Source organism: Trichosurus vulpecula, chromosome 5, assembly GCF_011100635.1.
Source record: "Trichosurus vulpecula isolate mTriVul1 chromosome 5, mTriVul1.pri, whole genome shotgun sequence".
In the NCBI taxonomy this organism is placed as follows: Eukaryota; Metazoa; Chordata; class Mammalia; order Diprotodontia; family Phalangeridae; genus Trichosurus; species Trichosurus vulpecula.
The window spans coordinates 62,979,475-63,001,093 of record NC_050577.1 but is presented as its reverse complement, the minus strand read 5'-3'; the positions used below and the strand labels follow the sequence as shown (position 1 = coordinate 63,001,093).

General features: G+C 39.5%; 1 protein-coding gene across 1 annotated transcript in view; it reads left to right on the top strand.

Moving 5' to 3' along the window:
• C5H10orf67 (chromosome 5 C10orf67 homolog) overlaps nucleotides 1-20,167 on the top strand; it is an 80,969-nt gene extending 60,802 nt beyond the window's left edge. Inside the window, exons 12-16 of the mRNA XM_036760522.1 lie at nucleotides 8,480-8,586; nucleotides 8,663-8,728; nucleotides 15,083-15,170; nucleotides 19,839-19,913; nucleotides 20,000-20,167. Of these exons, the coding sequence (XP_036616417.1) occupies nucleotides 8,480-8,586; nucleotides 8,663-8,728; nucleotides 15,083-15,170; nucleotides 19,839-19,913; nucleotides 20,000-20,167 (504 nt within the window). The remainder of the gene's footprint in view (nucleotides 1-8,479; nucleotides 8,587-8,662; nucleotides 8,729-15,082; nucleotides 15,171-19,838; nucleotides 19,914-19,999) is intronic.
• Nucleotides 20,168-21,619: the final 1,452 nt, after the last annotated feature.

Here is a 21,619-nt window from a genome sequence, read left to right as displayed (position 1 = left end):
CTAGTAAATGTCAGAGGGAGGATTTGCTCTTAGGTTCTTCTTACTCCAAGCCTGGCCCTTTATCCCCTGGGCCAGGTTATTTTTCTCTTATGGTCAATACAGGTCATCTTATCATCTATTGTAGTGAAAAGGAAATTATATTATGGGGCAAACGAGCAGAGAGAAAATACTTCGAAAATTGTAAAGTGCTGTCCTTTCCATTCACAGGTCTCTTATATTGTTAGAATGCTAATGAAGAGGAAGATTAGCTCCTTCAGAGAATAAAATATCAGAAATTAGGCCATATTACTTCTTTCTGATTGCTTTTTTTGTCTGTTGGCTTCACTGGGGAAAGCAAACTATTGCTGTTAACACACGGCTGTGATGTTAACTGTCATTTTGTTCAGTGTTTATATTGCAGCACTGATTAGGTTGAATAATATATAGATAGAAGAGTACCAGACAGCTGCATCAGTTCCAGAGACTTTCAGAAGGGCTTTCACCTTGTACAGATTGTGTTTACACAGGAAAATTTTCTTTGTTACAGCCAAGTCAATCGGATTTTTGTTGTATGGCAAAACTGATAACTTACAAATCGATGTGCATGTGCACACACAGACATACATAAATATGTTCAGCTTGTATCTCAGTTATTAAAGATTAACAGTCAGAATCTGAGAAATACTTTCTCCAGAAGCTCATTAAGCTCCTGGAATCATAGATTTGAATCCAGAAAGGACTTTACAGGTCATTTAAGCTCACCTCCTCATTTCACAGATGAGGAATTTGAAAGGTGGCTTTTTAGTTTATACAGAATTATAGCTGGATATTTCAGTGGGAGATTAAATCCATATTTTCAATCAATATTGGATTGAAAAAATTTAATAAAATACCAAAATCTTCATATATGTTACACCAGTTTAAAAAGATAAGACAGTATCACATTCCTTCTCTCTTTTTTAATTTAACTGGGAACTATGGGAAAAAACATTTTAAAGCAAGTTTTCTTTGCCCAATATCAAGCTTTTTATGGACTACAATCACAAGTTGAATTCTTGCAATCTTGTTTTGGAATTTTGGAAAAAATCCATTAAAAATTCAGACTGCTCTAGCTTTCTTATTTGGTTAAGTGTAACATTTTCTTGTTGTATGAGTATTTTTTTTTAAATTGAGGTTCCTTTCTGGGCATTTGTAATACAAGTTTTAAAACCTGCTAAAGGCATCAGGTCAGGCAAATTGTAAAGAACAAGAAAGGGAGAATCGAGAGTGAGTAAGCATGGTGAAAACACCCTTAGGTTCTCAGGTTCAGAAGAGCATTTAGGACAGGTGGAGGGGTACGTGTGAGTGGTACCCATTTCGCCTTGGATGTATGATTCCGTGTAAGCCCCACATCTTTTTATTTTTATTCAGAACCATGGAATCTCAAAGACTACATGCTCCAAACTGTACCTAACTAAGAATCTGCAACCCCTCCAGAAATGGAGACTGCATTGCATCACCATTCTACTCATACAGAAGCTCTATTTGTTAGGAAGTTTTTGCTTATGTTGATCCTCAGTGTGTTTCTCTCCAGCTTCCACCTACTGGTTCTTGTTCTGCCCTATAGGCTAAGCTGGATTAGTCAAACTGTTCTTACACAGGATAGATCTCCAAATAGATGAAGATGGTCCATCCTCCGAGTCTCCAGGCACCAGATCACCTACCTCCTTCTCCCACCTAATGTTGCTTTCCTGAGTCACTGCCCAAATGCAAATGCCTATTTTCTCTAACAACACAAGTCCTCCCCCAAAGTGTGAGATCCAGGGCAGTTGCTGCTACTATTTAGAGGCCAACGAAGATACTTTTCTCTGTTTCTATTTACTGATTTCTCTGAATCTGTTGAGGAATCCACTCATTACACCTTCTTGAGGGATTCACTCTACGTCTCCCTCTCTGTATGAATAAGAGTATGAAGTGAAGAATTCCCCTCCCTTTCCCACAAGAGACATAATAATTATCTCATAATGATTTTCATTACTTTTTTGTTGTTATCGTTGTAGTGACTGCAATATGACTTTATTGACTTGGACTTTAGATGCTTTAAAACAGAGGTTCTTAACCTTTTTTGTGTCATAGGCCCTTCTAGGGACCCCTTCTCAGAATTATGTTTTTAAATGAATGAAACAAAATGCAAAGAAAACCGGTTATATTGAAAGAGTTATAAAAATATTGGAAAATGTCATTCACAGGTTAAATCAATACAGGCGAACATCACTCACAGAACCCAGGTTAAGAATCCCTGCTTGAAATTTACGTGGATGTCTCTGGTTCAGAAGGAGCCATATGTCTCCTTGTAACATGTAGCTTAAGATTCAGTCACTTCAAATCTTCTCAAAGTATCATTAGTAGGAGTAGTGATAACTAAATTTATTGAAATCCTTCTCTTCCTTTAAGACTCAGGTACCACCTCTGTGATGAAGCCTCTCCTGAGCTCCTTTCCCTTCCCCAGCTAAAACAGATCTCTTCCTCCTCAAATTTCCTTTCAGCGTTTTGCCCAGATCTCTCCTTTGTCCTTATCACATTATATGTAGGTCATATTTATTTATTTTTTAAATCATATTTTATTTTTTCCAATCAGCAAAAACCTGTTTCTCTGATTGAGAATGAAAGCAAAACAAAACTCCTATTACAAACATGTCATATTTATTTGGATACATTCATCCTTCTCCTCCCCACCATACCAGGTATACTTCTTTTAGGCAGGAAGCCATGGCATTTTTTTTTATCTTCATATTCCCAGAGGCTAGCCCAGCACTGGGACGTAGTTGCCACTTTATAAATGGTTCTTGAATTTCTCTACATTCTGCCTCCATTTCCTCAACACCCAAGATAATCTCTCTTGGGATTTGGAAGGCGTGGAAGTGGCCCCACTTGGATGAGAGGCTATCTAGGCTGTTGGAGTGAGTATCCACTTGGATTGGAGTACAGATCCATCAAAGAATCGAAATATGAGTACAATATCTCCCCTCCCTTTTCTCTGGGCATTTTTTCTAGTGTGTAATATTCACACAGAGACATGTCTGCAGTTCTCCTACTGGAGGGGCAGGGAGCATCATCTTCTAATCAACAATACCATGTTCTATGACATGCCTTCTCACATATGACATTGTACTGGTGCCTCCTCAAACAAGCAGAGCCAGGACAGCAGTTGGGTCTGTATCATGGAATTTCGAACTTAATTACCAATTATCTTATATATTATTCTCTAATTGTTTCGTATTCACAAGCTTTTCCTCACCAAACAGATTGCAAGCTGGATGAGGGCAGTTTGTCACATCTTCTACTTCTGTAGTCTACTTAGCCCCTAACATGGTAATGAGAAATAATGAGCTCTCTAAAATAGTCAGTGATTAACTGGAAGTTAAATAGAAAATATTTGTGTACAGAAGAGCTTGGGGGAGAGGAAGAGATCTTAGTGATGAGGCAGAAAAATGATTCCAATAGTGCTTTTTTTCAAGAACTAAAAGGGAGTCAAGTGGGACATTGATAACAATGATAAGGTATATTATTTATTTCATTTATTAATCATGATTGGGCACAATGTGAGCAAAGAGGATGTTGGCAGAAATATAGGAAAAAAATCATGATTTGTCAATTGCACCGATTGTCAGGAGAAGAAAGAAGAGATTCTTAGGATATACATGACCCTTCGCCATGTCAATTTCATTCCCATAATACAGACCATACTTGTCATTGTTCCAGTCTCAGAGGATGGCCTCCGTTGCAAACTGATTTCAAAGCAACTAAGCATTTATGTTTTTTAAAATATTTTTCTTGGATCTAAAAATATAAAAAATGTTTTGGGTCAGTTAGTAACACATCGAGACAATATGACATAATGACTACTAGGCTGGATTTGGCATCAGGAGAACCCGGGTTCAGATCTCACCTCTGATACTGACTGAATGAGTTACTTAACCCACAAATGTTATGGTAACTTCCCAGAGCTTATCTACTAAATCATACACAGGTTGCTATGTGTACTGGTGGAGGGGGTTCTCTCACCAGGATTTCCTCATACTGATGAAATCGCAGATCCTTTTTGAAAGGGTAAAGTAGAACATTTGGCCAAATTCTAAGGAAAAATTTAGTGATTGAACTAATTTGCAGAAAGAAAAGGAATAAAAGGATAAGGATGGAGATAATCCATTCTGTGACTCTCTACTCAATGAAAATTATTCTGCTTTATTAAGCTTCACAAAATTTAGAAACCATAGTGTTCACTTCCCAACTAACTAAAATTTCATAGATATGTTTTATCTTAAGCTCTTAAGGGACTTGAAAAACCAGTTAATAGATGTTTAGGAAATGTGTTGCTGAGTCATCATCCTGAATTCTTCCTCGCAGTTGATTTTATTTACCTTCCTCCTAGTTTATGAAGTCATCTTTTTATATCAGCTAATATCATTATTTATTATCACTTCCACCTATTGTTCAATTGTCAACTGTTTGCACCTGTCAATGAACTGACCACATAGAGACCAATGTATGTACTCCAGAGAACATGGAATGTCAAGCAGCTGACAAAACAAAATCATGGCTGAAAGGGGATGGGGGAAATGGACTCGATAGAACGATGTTGAAACTTTAGTTCCAACAGAAGGACAAACAATATCATTTGCACGTGGGTTGGATCTTTTTTTTTTTTGTAAGAAACGTTTTCAGTCTTTGTAAAAATATCAATGCTGTAAGGGAGCTTGGATCATTATTTGCTGGAAGATAGATATTGATTTGCCATAGCACTAGCTACATCTCAGATATGGCATTAAGCTGGATGTAGGAAGAGGGAAAATAAACTGGGAGTTGGTCCTCTGTATAATTGATCAAATACAAAGACTTTTGTAGATGTTCAATTATCAGTTCCCAAGTCAGAAGGAGGCATCTTAGAGATCATGTAATCGAGTCCTGCCATTTTACAGATGAGATGAAGAGGTTGAGTTATTGCCCCTGACTATCCTGGAGATCTGTTAGTGATAAAGTTGGGGTGAAGAATTGGTCCTCCTGACTACTGTATCTTTCCCATTAAACCACGCTGCTTCATAGTAACTATAAGGCAACTAACCCCTTCCTGAGTTCTCCAGAACCTCCTCTGCCTTCAAGTCAGGGGATCAACCACTGCTAGAAGGTCTAGAAGCAGGGTGAAGTGGTGGGAGTTGGAGTTGAGAGAAGAGGCTTCCTCCTCTATGGCAAACTAAATTGAGATGGGATCACATCTTTTTCAACAACTAATGTCGTTTGGGATACAATGAGATCCCAAATTTTTGTGGATATGAGATAGATCAGATTATCTCCCTCCCCCTGCAATTTCTGTAGGTTGAAATTATTTTAAAAAAAACCCCAGCCCAGTTCCCTTCGTTAACACAGAGAAAAGTGTTAGTCATAGTCTCTTCTAGGTATGTAGCTTTAGTATACTGCCAGTGAATAATCCCACCTCTGTATTTCCTTGAAGCTCTGCTGACTTGCTGGTAGTGAAGTCATTCACTCTTCAGTGACTTTTTGAGTCTTGAGTCAACAATAGACTCATAGAATGTTAGAACTGGAAAGGATTTTGCAATTCATCTAGTCCAGTCCTTTCGTTTGGCAGATGAGGAAAAGACCCGGGGACATTTTAACTTTTCCAGTCTAGTTAGTGGCAGAGCCAAGGCCAGAACTAGGGTCTCCTGATTTTTAAGCCAGTGCTTTCCCTACTATTCCATATTTGTTTTCCTTAAAGCATAGCTGAGAGGACAAGAAGATATAAAGTAAAGGATGCCTCTGAGCTTGGGTGTTAGTGGTTCAAGTCTCTTAAGCAGCTTTCTTTCAGCTGAGTGTGACTTCAGGAGATCAGAGGCAGTCCTCATTTCCTCATGTATCTCATTTCCCTGGGAAGTTGATCACTTTGGTTGGGGGACCCTAGAGGATTTAAAGTGCTATTTTCTAGGTCTTTAATGATCCTAGGAATCCTAAAATGAGTATATTCCTTTAGACCTGCCAGTCCAAGGATTGATATCAGGAGAGCCAAGGTGGCAGTGTAGGGAGCAAAGAATGTACCAAGAAATCAGCTGTACAGAAGCAGGGGGCATAAGTCAAATGTGCAGGAAGTAGGAAATCAATCTCAGGGGTCAAGATAGAGCCAGGAGTGCCACAGTCAGAGAGGAAGAGAGCAGTTGAGCTATGAGAGCAAGAAATTACTGCTACTTCTAGAAGGTGTGATTATGACCTTCAGCCCCTCTGCTACTCTAAGGTAGCCTTAAACAGTGTGTAAAATCAAGGAAAACCTTGGCCTTTGGGTTGGTTTTGCTAAATTTGCCTTTATAATGTGTTGCTAGAGCTGAGGATTTTGATAGGAGGGAGAGCAATAAAAGCAAGTAAGACATCATCTTGGCAGAATTATACTGTTCTGGTATTGAGAAATTTGGCTTCCTGGGTGGCTTTTACCATCAGTCTTTCTTTGTGTTCCCCTGGGATGTGTATGTGCTTGGAACAACCTGGTACATTGGGCCAGGCACCAAAGGGCTAGTTCATGATGGCCATGTCACAAGATGAGTGACCACTGCATCCTTGACGACACCTGCGGAGACCTTCCTGATTTTCTTGCTTGTGCCTGTGTCAGAGGTGATAAGATTGTGGCGGTCAGTGGTCACAGGCCCCTGAATGGTTTGGAGCCAGGTAAGTAGTAGTCCAAAGTAGAGGCAGGCAAGGGGCCTGAGCAAAGCAATGGATCAGAATAGAGGTAGTCATTCAAGGCACTCAAATCAGAGATCAGGAAAAAGATGGCAGAGGTCAAACCAGCATGATAATGATATCAAAGAGCAAGGGAGAGAAGAAGGTCAAAGACTCAGAAGGGACTGGGGAAACAGGAGATCTGTGGGAACCTGAGAGCATAGAAAGCCATAAGATCAGCACTGGGGCAAGCAGTCTGGACAAGCAGGAGATAAGATAAAGTATTCAGACTACAGGTTCAGCAAAGAAAACTTAAGACTGAGACCAGGAAAGCTTTCCCATGCTTCCTGTAGGGGTAAGACTCAATTCCAGAAAGGACTAGGTGAGCCCTTGTTAAAAAGGAGGGCAATCATAGGCGACCTATATTGGGAGGGAGGAAGGAAAGTAACATGGCTGTATTGGGGAGTGGAAAAGCAAAGGTAAGGGATGACCAAATCCAATTGTTCTGAGGGCTAATGACAAGGGAGAATCAGTCCACCTACAGGCAATAGAAAGGATCTCCAAACGGCCAGGAGCTGGGCCCATTTCATGAATCCAATGATCCCTAGCAGTCCTTTAGCCAAATCTTGCCCACTTTGGCCATGCCCTTTTGTCACTTCAAGATATCATAAGCGTCTCACTCAGTAGCAATGAATTAGGAAGATAAGCCTGAAAGTAAAGAACAGGAGATCCAAGGAATGATGAGGGAGATAAATAGAGGTGACAGTCTAACCCTGGGAAATACTCAAAAATTAGAGGTTAAGGTGGAACAGTAAGTGAAAGCTGGGATGATGACAGTCAGTAAAGAGCATGCAAATCCCAGCAGTGGGGATGAAATGGCAGATTCAAACCGGGTGAGCCAGTAGGAGCCACGAAGTTGGAAGAAACCAGAAGTCTAGATTGAACAATATGGAGCAAGGTAGTGCATGGGGCAAGAAGATGAATTTTGGCCAACACCTACATAAGAATGCCGTTTGTTGAAAAAAGTAAGTAGAAGAGGAGGCATTGCTGACTATTGGTTTCAGTATGTCTTGTTGGTCAAACTTCAAAAACGTGGTGAAGATGATGAGCTTTGGAAGTCAGATGAAAGAACAAGGAAGTCAAATTCTTACTTACTTTGCATGACCAAGACCAGCTCAGCTTTTGAGATAATTCAGGCTAAAGTCTGTCTTTGGCATGAATTAATCAAACTTTCTCTGTAACAGTGAAGATATGGCCTCAGTGTTCATTTGAAACTACAATATTTATCTCAGTTTATTTTTTTTATTTTGTCAGTCAAGAATGGGGCAAAAAGAAAGTACATTACCAGGTTTTATGAAAGAAGGAACGCCAGCAGCCAAAGCTGAACAAAGAAGACTGGAGGTATTATTTTCATTGTTAGTAGTAACATAGTTATCTTTATTAGAGATTTCTAGAGAAAGGCAGAAATATCATTAACTCTACCGAGGGCTAATTTTATGAATAGGATGGTGACCCAAATAATGTCCCCTCTCCCCTTTCCAATTCACTGATAACTAAAATTGTACCATTATGGAATAATTTCTTTGGCTTTTCCTCCTGTTAAAATGAAGATTACTCTAGGAGGAGAGAACACCACCCTGAGAATATAGACACAAAGGCTGAGACCAGATAACAGATAGATATGCTGTCATTTCCCTGCAAAAAGACTTTATGTCCACTTTTTTTGGTGCCTAGATATTTTTACCCATCTTGCTTCTGGGCTGTTCTTCAGCCTTGTCACTGTGATTGAGTTAATTAGGTTAATTCTTGGTTGTATTAGAGGAATGATCTAATATGGAGAGAAGGAGTAGATGGTAAACAGGCGTTGGAGTTTCAAGTCAAAAAGCTGAAGAAGATTTTGGAGATGCAGAACAAACAGTTAAAATGGTATTGGCCATCATTTTAAAAAAGCCAACTTCGATTTGTTGAGTAAACTACCTAAGCCCTTTCATTTTTTTTTCAGGCTTCAAACTGAAGCTGATCAGGAAAGCAAAATGTGGGAAAGGAAATGCTTAATTCTAAGGAACAGGTGTGGTATCGAATGATGTTGGACTAACCTCTATATTATAAAAAATATTATATAATCATCTTTTCATTGCCTACCATTTGTCCATATAAGCTAGTTTTCTCTTCCTATGGAAGTCTTCTCATGGCTTTTGGAGAGAGAGAATACACTTCTGGGATCAGCTTGTCTGTGTCTGTCTAATTCAGTCTATGAAAGATTCAAAAGTAGCTCCTAAGGAGATCCACTTCCCAGAAGATGGTCTCTATAACATTGAATGAACGTACCCAATATCCAAGCTCCTACTATGTCAGCGTTACTCTTCTGATGCCCCATTTATGTCGACAATTAGAAGCAAAACAAAGTGCTTCACAATATTATTGAAAATTGATAATCCTTGGCCTTCTCTTCTCCCAAGAAAAGAACCTCATCATAAACCTTACTTTACAGGTCCTATTTTCTGGTCATTTACTTATTTTCATTTCTCTTCTCTAGACTATTTCATTCTTTCTACCTTAAAATTAAAAGATTAAAACTGAACATATTCTAAAAGTCTATACATGATTCCAAGCATTGGAAAAGGTTGGTTTCCAGGCCCTGAACTATTATTGTGTTCATGTTTTTAAAAAGTTAGTAGTCACTTATTTTCTACTTCCTTTGCAATATGAGCCCACATTTTTCTTCTCCATAGGATGGTCATAAAGCTTCATTATAGAATGAAACATCAATAATAATCTATGCTCTTGTACTTATAAAATATCCTACTAACATATTCAGTGAATGACACATTGAATGAGGCTCGCATATGGTAAGGTCAACATTAACCCCAGATTTGACATCATGTCATTTTGAGATGAGAATGGCTTTTCTTAGAGGCAGGCAATGTTGATCTCTCAACACAGAAACTGACCTAGAAAAGGAACACAAGGCTAGCACAGAATGAGCTCGAGTACAAACTCCTTCAGTTAGCTTCTGAGTGCCCATTTATAGATATCTCTGTGAGGCAAGATTTGACTATGTGTGAGCTTTCCCTCCTACCTTTGAAATTCTTGCTTGGCTACAATTCTCAGACCACACCTTTCTCCTCCCACTAGATAGCCTTGGAGATGTGACCTTCTCTCTCTTTCTTGGTCCACTCCTTGCTCAGAGATTCCCTGAAGTACCTGCATTCTAAGGTCTATCTGAATTTGGTTTGATAATGATGTGATATTTTAGTATAAGGAAAAGGAAGGAAAAACCCTAGATACAGTTTGGTTTTACATTTTGCAACATTCATAAAAAATTAAAAATTAGAATCATTGGATTTGTTTCTTACTTTCAGCTTGGATCTGTCAAGCTAGAATGACTGGTGATTTTGGTCTAAGGTACAAATCTCTGTCCTGTTTGAATTATGTGTATTTTCCACTATTCATTGGCATCCTCCATTTCACTCATAGCATACAGTTAACATGTAACTCTGCATCAAAAAGATGTTAAGCTAAATCATAGTTTTTAGGTTTTTATTTTTTTTTATTTTTTCCAATTACACATAAAGATGATGTTTTTCATTTAAAAAAATTTCAAGTTCCAAATTTTTCTCTCTCCCTCCCTCTCTCCCTCCCATCTCACCCACTCCCTAAAATGATAAGCAATTTGATATAGGTTATATATGATATAACTTTGTTTCTTTTTTAAAATTATTTTAATTTAGTTTTCAGCATTGATTTTCACAAGAGTTTGAATTACGAATTTTCTCCCCATTTCTACCCTCCCACCCACTCCAAGATGGCGTATATTCTGTTTGCCCTGTTCCCTACTCAGCCCACCCTTCTGTCACCCCACTCCCCTCGCATCCCCTTTCCCTTCTTCTCTTGTAGGGCAAGATAAATTTCTACACCCCATTGCCTGTGTACTGTGTATCTTATTTCCTAGTTGCATGCAAAAACTTTTTTTTTGAACATCTGTTTTTAAAAACTTTGAGTTCCAAATTCTCTCCCCTCTTCCCTCCCCACCCACCCTTCCTAAGAAGGCAAGCAATTCAACATAGGCCACATGCGTATCATTATGTAAAACCCTTCCACAAAACTCATGTTGTGAAAGATTAACTATGTTTTGCTCCTTCCTAAGCTATCCCCCTTTATTGAATTTTCTCCCTTGACCTTGTCCCTTTTCAAAGGTGTTTTTGATTACCTCCTCCCCCTGTCTGCCTTCCCTTCTATTGTCCCCCCTTTTTTATCTTCTTCCTCCTTCTTTCCTGTGGGTAAGATACCAAATTGAGTGTGTATTGTATTCCCTCCTCAGGTCAAATTTGATGAGAGCAAGATTTACTCATTCTTCCTCACCTGCCCCCTCTTCCCTTCCTACAGAACTGCTTTTTCTTGCCACTTTTGTGCAAGATAATTTAACCCATTCTGTCTCTCCATTTCTCCCTCTCTCAATATATTCCTCTCTTATCCATCAATTTGATTTTATTTTTTTAGATATCATCCCTTCATATTCAACTCACCCTGTGCCCTCTGTCTATATATACACACACACACACACACACACACATATATATATATACATCTACATATATATATACACCTACATATATATATATACACCTAGACACACATATGTGTATATATACATACACATATATATGCATATTCCTTTCAGCTACTATGATACTGAGGTCTCATGAATCATACACATCATCTTTCCATGTGGGAATGTAAACAAAACAGTTCAACTTTAGTAAGTCCCTTATGATTTCTCTTTCTTGTTTACCTTTTCATGCTTCTCTTGATTCTTGTGTTTGAAAGTCAAATTTTCTATTCAGCTCTGGTCTTTTCACTGAGAAAGCTTGGAAGTCCTCTATTTTGTTGAAAGTCCATATTTTGCCTTGGAGCATGATACTCAGTTTTGCTGGGTAGATGATTCTTGGTTTTAATCCTAGCTCCATTGACCTCCGGAATATCGTATTCCAAGCCCTTCAGTCCCTTAATGTGTAAGCTGCTAGATTCTGTGTTGTCCTGATTGTTTTTCCACAATATTCAAATTGTTTCTTTCTGGCTGCTTGCAGTATTTTCTCCTTGACCTGGAAGCTCTGGAATTTGGCGACAATATTCCTAGGAGTTTTCTTTTTGGGATCTTTTTGAGGAGGCAATCTGTGGATTATTTCAATTTCTATTTTTCCCTCTGGTTCTAGAATATCAGGGCAGTTCTCCTTGATAATTTCTTGAAAGATGATATCTAAGCTCTTTTTTTGGATCATGGCTTTCAGGTAGTCCAATAATTTTTAAATTATCTCTCCTGGATCTATTTTCCAGGTCAGTGATTTTTCCTATGAGATGTTTCACATTGTCTTCTACTTTTTCATTCCTTTGGTTCTGTTTTATAATATCTTGATTTCTCATAAAGTCACTAGCTTCCACTTGCTTCAATCTAATTTTTAAAGTAGTATTTTCTTCAGTGGTCTTTCGGACCTCCTTTTCCATTTGGGTAATTCTGCCTTTCAAGGCATTCTCCTCATTGGCTCTTTGGAGCTCTTTTGCCATTTGAGTTAGTCTATTTTTTAAGGTGTTGTTTTCTTCAATATTTTTTTTCAGTATTCTTTTGGGTCTCCTTTAGCAATTCATTGACTTGTTTTTCATGGTTTTCTCGCATCATTCTCATTTCTCATCCCAATTTTTCCTCTACTTGTCTAACTTGCTTTTCCAAATCCTTTTTGAGTTCTTCCATGGCCTGAGACCAGTTCATGTTTTTCTTGGAGGGTTTTGAGGTAGGCTCTTTGACTTTGTTGACTTCTTCTGGCTGTATGTTTTGGTCTTCCTTGTCACCAAAGAAAGCTTCCAAAGTCTGAGACTGAATCTGAGTGCGTTTTCGCTGCCTGGCCATGTTCCCAGACAACTTACTTGACCCTTGAGTTTTTCAGCAGGGTATGACTGCTTTTAGAGCAAAGAGTACTTTGTTCCAAGCTTGAGGGGATGTGCCATTGATTTCAGAGCTATTTCTATACAGCCAGCTCTGCCACACCAGCACTCCTCCTTCCCCAAGAAGCACCAACCCAGACCTGATGCAAATTTTAAGCAAGCTGTGCACTTCTGCTCTGATCCCCACTTAATTCTTCCCAACAGGTGGGTCTGGGGCTGGAAGCAACTGCGCTGTAGTTCTTTAGCTGCACCTCCCCCGCTGCCCCTGGGGTGCTGGCCTAACCGAGAAACTCTTTTCACTCTGTCCCAGCAGCTTTTCCCACTAACCTTCTCTATTGTCTTTGGTGTTTGTGGGTTGAGAAGTCTGGTAACTGCCACAGCTCACTGATTCAGGGCGCTAGGGCCTGTTTCGCCTGGCTCCTGGTCTGGTTGGTCCTGCCGCCGCCCATGCTGGGCTCCGCTCTGCTCCGCTCCCAGCTCCGTGCTTGATAGATCTCACCCAGCAACTATCCAGGCTGTACTGGGCTGGAGCCCTGCTTCCCGCCACTATTTCGTGGGTTCTGCAGTTCTAGAATTTGTTCAGAGCCATTTTTTATAGGTTTTTGGAGGGACCTGGTGGGGAGCTCACACAAGTCCCTGCTTTCCAGCTGCCATCTTGGCTCTGCCCCAATTGTAGTTTTTAAATGAAACAAAAATCAGGAAATAGAAATGGGTTAAAGATGTAGAGAAAATCTTATAGAAAGTGCCCACAACAGGCACTGTGGAAGGATTTGGGGGAAATTTAACCTCTCCTCCCATACTGCAACCTCTCTTAGGGCAAGTCCCAGTCCCTTTATGCCAGGGCTATTGCAGTAGCTTGTGTGTTGGTCTCCCTGCCTCAAGTTTGTCACCACTCCACTTATCTGCCAAAGTGATCTTCCTAAAGTAACAAGTCTGACCATGTCACCACTTCATACTCCTCTCTCCCCTCTTTAAGCTTCAGTGGCTCCCTATCACATCCAGGATCAAATATAAAATTCTCTGTTAGGCATTTGAATCACTTCATAATCTGTCCTCCCTCCCCATCTTTCTAATCTTCTTCTATCTTATAACCTACAATGTATTGTGCAGTCCAACAATAACAGCCTCCTTGTGTTCTTTGAACAAGACACTCCATCTCCTAACGCCTGGCATTTTCACTGGCTGTCCGCTATGCCTGGAGTTCTCTCCCTCCTTATCTCTTCCTCCTGCCTTCACTGGCTTCATTCAAGTCCCAGCTAAAGTCTCACTTTTACAGGAAACCTTTCTTGATTCCCTCTTCATTTTTGTATCTTCTCTGTTAATTACTTCCAAATTTTCCTGTGTATAACTCGTTAGTACTTAGTTCTTTGCATGCTATCTCCTCTGTTATCTTTTTGAGAACAGGGACTTTCTTTTGTCTTTCTTTGTATCCACAGTACTTAGTACAGGCACTTAAACGTTTATTGGTTGGCTGGTTTCTAGACCACACATATATTAAACAATAGTAGAGTCCTTAAAGTGGTCATTATGGACTTAATTTATATGCAGTTCAAATCACTTTGTTTATCAGACTATAGTAGATTAGAAATGTAGTATTTGATGTATTTAAGAGACATTGTAGAGTAGTGGATAGAGAGCCAACCTCAAAGTTAGGAACACCTGGATTAAAGTCTTACCTCTGACACATACTTACTGGGGAAATCTCTTAACATCTCAGTGTCACATCAATTCATCACAACTATGAGTTGCAGAACAGATACCAATCTACATTGATGGAAGCAATTCCCCCACTGAAATTTCCTCTTCCAATGAAATTGCAGTTCTGGAACAAAATAAGGGGAGATGCTACAAGAATCAGGTATATTGATGCAATTAGTAACAGCTGATAGACTAGCATTTTTCTAGTAATTTTTCTATAAAAGCTACTTTATTAAAGCATAGTATTGTAATTGATTGTCCAGAACTCCATGAATTGGGAGAGCCCCTGTGAATCTCTCTTTGGCTCAAGCATCCCCTTGCCTTGACCATCATTCTTGCTTCCATCCCAGCCCTCCCAACCATCAGCTGGGGAAGCGACTCCTGTGGAGAAAGGGTCGGCTGTCCCCACCAACAACCCTACAGAGGGTAGGCAAGATGAGCAAGCCACCCTGAAGGAGAGAAAGGAGGTAGCACACAGACAGTGAATCCCAGCTCTGTACTTGCTTGAAGTTACTCAGACTTCCTAATAGTAAAGCGGTGAGAAAAACTGGTAACTCACTCCATCGTGATTTTATGAGTCAAGAATACACATAGAATGTGAGTTTCCTGAGAACAGGGGCTATCTTACTTTTCTGTTTGTGTCCTCAGCGTTGTACACCATTCTGAGAATAACCCACAACTAAGAAAAACATAGTTACTAAATCTGTATCTCATTAAGGTGGGCATACTTAGAATGAAAGAAATTATTAAATAATATTCTGAATCAAACTCTTGCCTTCACTTTCAGTTTACACGCCCTCAAGGATGAGATGTTTACCAGGCAGTCATTTGTTCGCCAGTTTGTATCGCTTTCCGACACATCCTTCAATTACTATGTATGTAACTGTAATTTTAGATACTCTTTGCCCCCTTTTGAATGTTCCTGTTGGTATCTTTCTGTCATGCTACTTCTCAAGTGGGTCTTTTCATGTGCATTCGTGGGATGCATATGGATATAGAAAAGCCTCACTTGTAGTTGCCCTGACTGCCCTTCTCTCTGAAGGGAGAAAGGAGTGAAGGGAGCAGTCCCTGGGACCAGGACATTAGAAAGCAGAAAAACTGGAGGCAACTCATCAAGGAAACACAATTAGGGATGTCTCTCTAATAATACCTACTAAATTTTTGAGACTGTGAATTTCAGACAGTCAGAATTGAGACAGTCAATTTCAGTCACATAGTCAATCCAGAAATATTCAAGTCATAGGACATAGGATCATAGAAGGACCTTTGAATTCATCTGGTCCAGCACCCACATTGTGGAGTTTAAGAAACTGAGGCCCAGAGAGAGGAACTGACTTGCCCAAAGTCATACAGATAGTAAAGAGCAGAATTTGAACCTAGTACCCTGACTCTGGCACTCTTCCTGATACACCATACTGCCTCCTCTGTGTGAGGTATGTTCCTGTTCCTCACAAGAACATGGAGGTGATGCTTGATTCATGAAGTCTATCCCAGTGGAACAAAAGCTCTACAAGTTTCCACCATACTGGAAAGGCTTTAATGACAATTCCATTAAGAGACTTTGCTTTATAGCCAAATAGAGGGAGGCTTGTCACCAGTCACCGCCACTTGGCAGTGAATAATTTGGCCATGGCAACCCATTAAAAATGCCCTGGGTAATTCCCATCTGTTTCTACAGCGATTGTAATAAAGTAGCAGAAAAAGGGAGCAAGATGGTACTAAATAAAAATCATGTTTTTGGCACAGTGCCCTGGCCATAGTACAAACTTAATAAATGACCTTTAACTTGACTGTTAAACATTCACTTAGCTTTTGGTTTTCTAAATATGAGGTCCTTGTCCAATGAATGACATAAAGGAAGTGAGTCATATCAGTCTTGATGTCATTCTGTCAGAAGACCAACGAGAAGTTGCACCTAAACAGATCATACATAGACTGTCTCATAGAGCTAGAACTGAAAGTGATATTCGAGTTCATCTAGAGACCATCTAGTTCTCTCCTTTTAAAGATGAGAAAAGTGAGACCAGATTAAGTGACTTCCCCTAGGTCACCCAGGGCTTAAGTAGTTGAAGAGGCTTTCAAATCCAGGTCCTCTGACTCTAAATTTAACACTCTCACAGATCCTCCATTGGAGAGGCAAATAAAGGATTTGGTGGAACTGATTGGAAAAGATACTGATGTTGGGAAAGATTGAAGGCAAAAGGAAAAGAAGATGGCAGAGGAGGATGATAGATGGATAGATAGTGTCATGGAAGCAATGAACCTGAGCTTGGACAGACTTTAGGAGATAGTGGAGGTTAGAAGGGCCTAGAGTGGTCCATTGGGTCACAAACAGTTGGACAAAGCTGAACAACTGAAAACAAAAATCAGTGGTGTCAAACTCAAACAGAAACCACTAATTGTTACATCAGGATATCTATGGACCACATACTGACTTAGTTTTAAAATGTAATGATATTATCCGTGTTTTATTATATTTTTATGTATTTTCTCAAATATTTCCTAATTACATTTTAATCTGGTTTGGGCTGTACTGGAGTATAAACTGAGAGTGTGACACCTGTGTTCTAGATGATAGTACAGTTAATTGTATTCAGAACTGGTTGAATGAGTAAGCTATAGCTAGATAAAAGCTTGAGTGTGAAAGGTCCAGTACCCCAGATAGACAGCAAATTTAACCTGTATCTTTAATGTGAGATGGGAACTGCAGAAGCAACTCCAACCTTCAGCTATCTTGAGACGTTGTGCCCTTAGAAAGCTTTACCTCAATGCCTCATCATGGTGAGGCTGTGACCCTGGTTTCTCAATGTCTGTACCAGTGGGCAAAAGCTTTTGTAGGGCTATCCTGTGCTAAAAACCTTTGGCTATAATCGCAGTAAAAGACTGAGTACTTTTTGAGCACCAACGTAGCTAAATACAGAGAGACTCTTTGCCAATAGGCAGGCCACTTGTTGATGAATTCTTTGGCCATGACAACACATGAAAAGAAAAATATAGTCTTTAGTCCTCTGCTGCCCTCTTCCACTTTTGCAGTGATAGGAGCAGAGTAGCTGAAAAAGAAGGTGATAAAATGACACATTCATAGCGACAAATATATGTAGCGAAGCAAAACAAATTCCCACATTAATTGTGTCGGAAAATGTGTCCCACTCTGCATCTCAGGAGGTGAGTGGCATGCTTCATCATCAGTCCTCTGGAATTGTGGTTAGTTATTGCATTGATCAGGGTTCTCCCAGTTTTTCAAAGTTGTTTTTCTTTATAATGTTATTGTAAAAATTACTCTCCTGATTCGGCTATCATCTCTCTGCATCAGTTCATATGGGTCTTCCCATAGTCTGCGCTTTTCCATGCCTATAGATGACTATGGACATGCAGTCATGGCTCTTCTATGTTCATTCATTTTCTGTTTCCCAAGTAGAGAAAAATATTTAATCTAGAGTTGCCTGAACTTCAGATACTGAATTCTTGGTAAATTAAAAATCAATCAGTCTTGTCTTAATATTCCTGTATCACATGTCAATTTTAAAGGTATTAAAGTATTTCTTTTCCTTTAAAATATGACCAAATGGTTAGATTTGTTTCTGCTTTGACAATTTTTCTTCATAAACTCACATATATATCGGCTAAGTGTGAATGCCCAGTTAGGAGCTGTTAACATTTATGAGTTAAAACATCATGTTACGAGTTAGTCATGTTATATCTTTCTCAAGAACCCTGTAGTCAGTCAGTCAGTGGCATGACTTTAGAAATACAAAATACCAGATGCCTTGACCAAATCAGCTAAAAAGTGTTTTGTATAGCCTGTCAGAAGGCTCGGGGATGTGAAAGGTAAGCTTGAGGAGAGAGGAGAGGTTTTTAGGTCAAACAGTCAATCAGCAGGCATTTATGAAGCCTCTGTTATGTACCAGGTACTGTGTCTAGGTTCCAGGTCAATTGACCAGCTGAAAAGGGAAGCAAAAGACACCTGACTTATTAGATTTAAGTTGGCTACGTCCCCAGCTCCAATGAATGCTACTTCAGGATGTGGGAAGCCACTTCCACGTTCCATATGACTATTGTTTTTCAAGCTCCTGCTTGGGAGATCACTACCTCTAATGTGGAGTCCACTTTCCTGTCCCTGAAGTTCCGGGGGAACTAACTACCCAAACATGAGGCACAGTTGTTCTGGTTTGTTCTACAACAGTTTTTTCATGTCCACTGGAATTGGAAGATTGAAGGATCACAAAGTGAGACAGATGCCACTTCTTTGAAAATTCCACATGGTTTCTTGTCATCATTTTTATATGATTCAGGCAATTTTCACAATTCAACAAATAGTAAGCATCTGCTGTGTACAAAGGACTGTCAGGCAGTGTAACGAATATAGCACTGGGATTGGAGTCAGGAAGATCTGAGTTCAAATCCGGCCTTAGACACTTACTAGCTGTGTGAATCTGGGCATGTCACCTAATCCCTATTTGCCTCAATTCATCTTCTGTAAAATGGAGACATGCTGGAGGAGGAAATGGCAAACCAGTCCAGTATCTTTGCCAAGAAAACCTCATGACTTGGACACAACTGAACAACAACAGTAAGTGTGTGCAAAGTACACTCTACTAAGGAACATATAAAGACACTGGCCTGGCCCTCACGGAGTTTACCAACCATCAGAATAATGACACCCACTAGATAACTAAAAGTCTGTAGTTATCATAAAGAACGGAAAGTGGTGGGGGACAAGAATTTCATATTGCTGCGCCGTGCTTGGCTTTCAGTGTGTGATGTTTGTAGGAATTTCGCATGTATGCTGCTGTTTCTGAATCCCAGGAAGCGGTAATTTCATTTTTTTTTCAGTATGATCCCAGGGATATGGAATTGGTTTGGGTGAAGCTTCCTGGGGCCTGGATCTTACTACAGAATGAGCCTAAATTCTGGCAGCTGTAGCAGGCTTCCTAAGGCTCCCAGGATGACCTGCAAACAATTTCAAAGCAGAGGAAGAGTGTGTGTCTATCTGAGTGTGTATGTATGTATATGTGTGTGTTTAGATAAGGCAGTGTTAAACGTTGTATGTTGCTTTAACGCAGTGTACTCTACACATAGTAGGTACTTAATCTTTGTTGAATTGTACTGTATGTAAGCCATATAAAATGAAGACAAGAAACTATGGAGCCTTTATTATCCTCTAAAGGGTTGAATTGTACTGTATGGAATCCACATAAAATGAAGACAAGAAACTATTTAAGACTTTCAAAAGAACGGAATTCCAGTGGGTGTGAAAATGCTCTTATAAAACAAAATGAATTTTTCTTGGTTTTTCTTTTCTGAATGGTTGGTCCAAGAAAGAAAATAACAGTATGCTTGAGCTAAGCTATCAATCCAAGGGGAAGTCATCTGCCAGCTCATATTGGGGCAAAACTAGTACTGTCTTAGCACTCATTTCTCTGTTCCTTGAATACCAAAGAATATTTTGCATAGATTGTTAGTCTCTAGTTCGCAATGCTAATCTGCCATGCTCATTGCACTTCATAACTCAATGTCTTCTTTCCATTTTTTGTTCATTCTAGAAAGCAAAGCCCTTATACATACAGCCAAAACAAAGCATGGTTGGTCAAGAAAAGTCATTTCAGTCTACAGTTTTGGTATGAAGATTTGTCTTCTTTAGATAGCTTTTTTAAAAATTTCAACAATTATCGTTCAACCTGAATAATGAAATATTTCCCTTTAGCCCCATCTAGACAGCAGTAGTCATTCTCAAATCAGCGATGACTTTTTCCTCCTTTCAATGCCCACTACATCAAGAGGTAAGAATTTTTATGTGCCTTCTAAAGATTTTTCATTTGGCCGTTACTATGCAGTTAGCATGCAGCTAGGTCGTGCTGTGGATAGAGCCTAGGATCTGGAATGAGATACATTTCAGTTCAAATCTGCCTTCAGACATTTAAAGTCATTTAAACCTGTGTCTACCTCAGTTTCTTCATCTATAAAATGGGGGTGATTATAGCACCTACCTCCCAGGATTGTTGTGAAAATCAAATGAGATAACATATGTAAAGTGTTTCACAAACTTTAAAGCATTTTATAAAAGGTAGCTGTCATCATCAGGATCTTTATTGTGATTGTTATTTCAGGGACAGAAATGCTGAAGAGAGCAATATAGAATGCTAGACATTTCTCTTTGTTCATTGAAAGCAGAGTTAGCCTCTCTACACAGTAAGACACCGTCCCATTTGGAGTTTACTCATTCTCCTTGAGTGGTCAAATATTTGTTGTTGTTGCTAAGTTGTTTCAGTCATGTCCAAAGATTGATGACCCTATTTGGATTTTCTTGGTAGAGATACTAGAGTGGCTTGTCATCTCCTTCTCCAGCTCATTTTTCAGATGAGGAAACTGTGGCAAACAAGGTTAAGTGACTTGCCCTGGGTCACACAGCTAGTAAGTGCCTGAGGTCACATTTGAAGTCAGATCTTCCTGACTCTAGGTCCAACACTCTATCCACTGTACCAATTAGCTGCCCCTTTGCAATCTTATGTTATTATTACTTTATTCTGGCTACTAACAAACTTACTATATGGACTAGAAGGAAGCAGATAGTCAAGGGGACCAGAATAAGATGCAATTTTAACACAGCAAAACACTTCATTTTCTTTTCCTCAGTTTCCTCATTTGTAAAATGATGGGGTGGGGCTCGATGAACTCTGAGATCCTTTCTCAGCTCTAAGGTTCTCATGCTATGATCACTGATGGAACCCGATGACTGAATGTGCTCCATGGCATCACACAAACCTTGGGGTCTTCAAGCTGATGTTTTCATAGGTTCTGACCAACAAATTAAAGAAAACAATCTTCTTTGTCTTTTCTCTTTGCTCCTTTAGAGGGTAATAAGGGCTCCATTGCCAAATTCCATATGTGTGTGTATATATATATATATATATATATATATATATATATATATACATATATGTTGCAACAGATGATGCTATAACACATTGCAGTGCTGTAAAGGGCCCCTGATTTCATGAATATGGGTTTTCCTTTCAAAAGTAGAAACCAAAATCCATCCATGCCACCTCAGCCTATGAGACTCTGCTCTGTGCCTTCCCATGAATCATTTAGAGAAGATCCATCCAACATGACGGAAGCCTTTATCTGGGCCCCAATGGCATACCCATTCACCTCTTTTCACAATCCTATACTATCTTTATTATGTGGTTACCTCTCAGTCACTTTGGGTAATGCTACAGGCTGTCTATGCCTACTGTTTATCTCCCTGTTGCTCTTCAATTTTGATTGGCGACATGAAATTTTAGTGCTTTGTTGACTATGGTGTTCTGTGATTTTAAGCCAA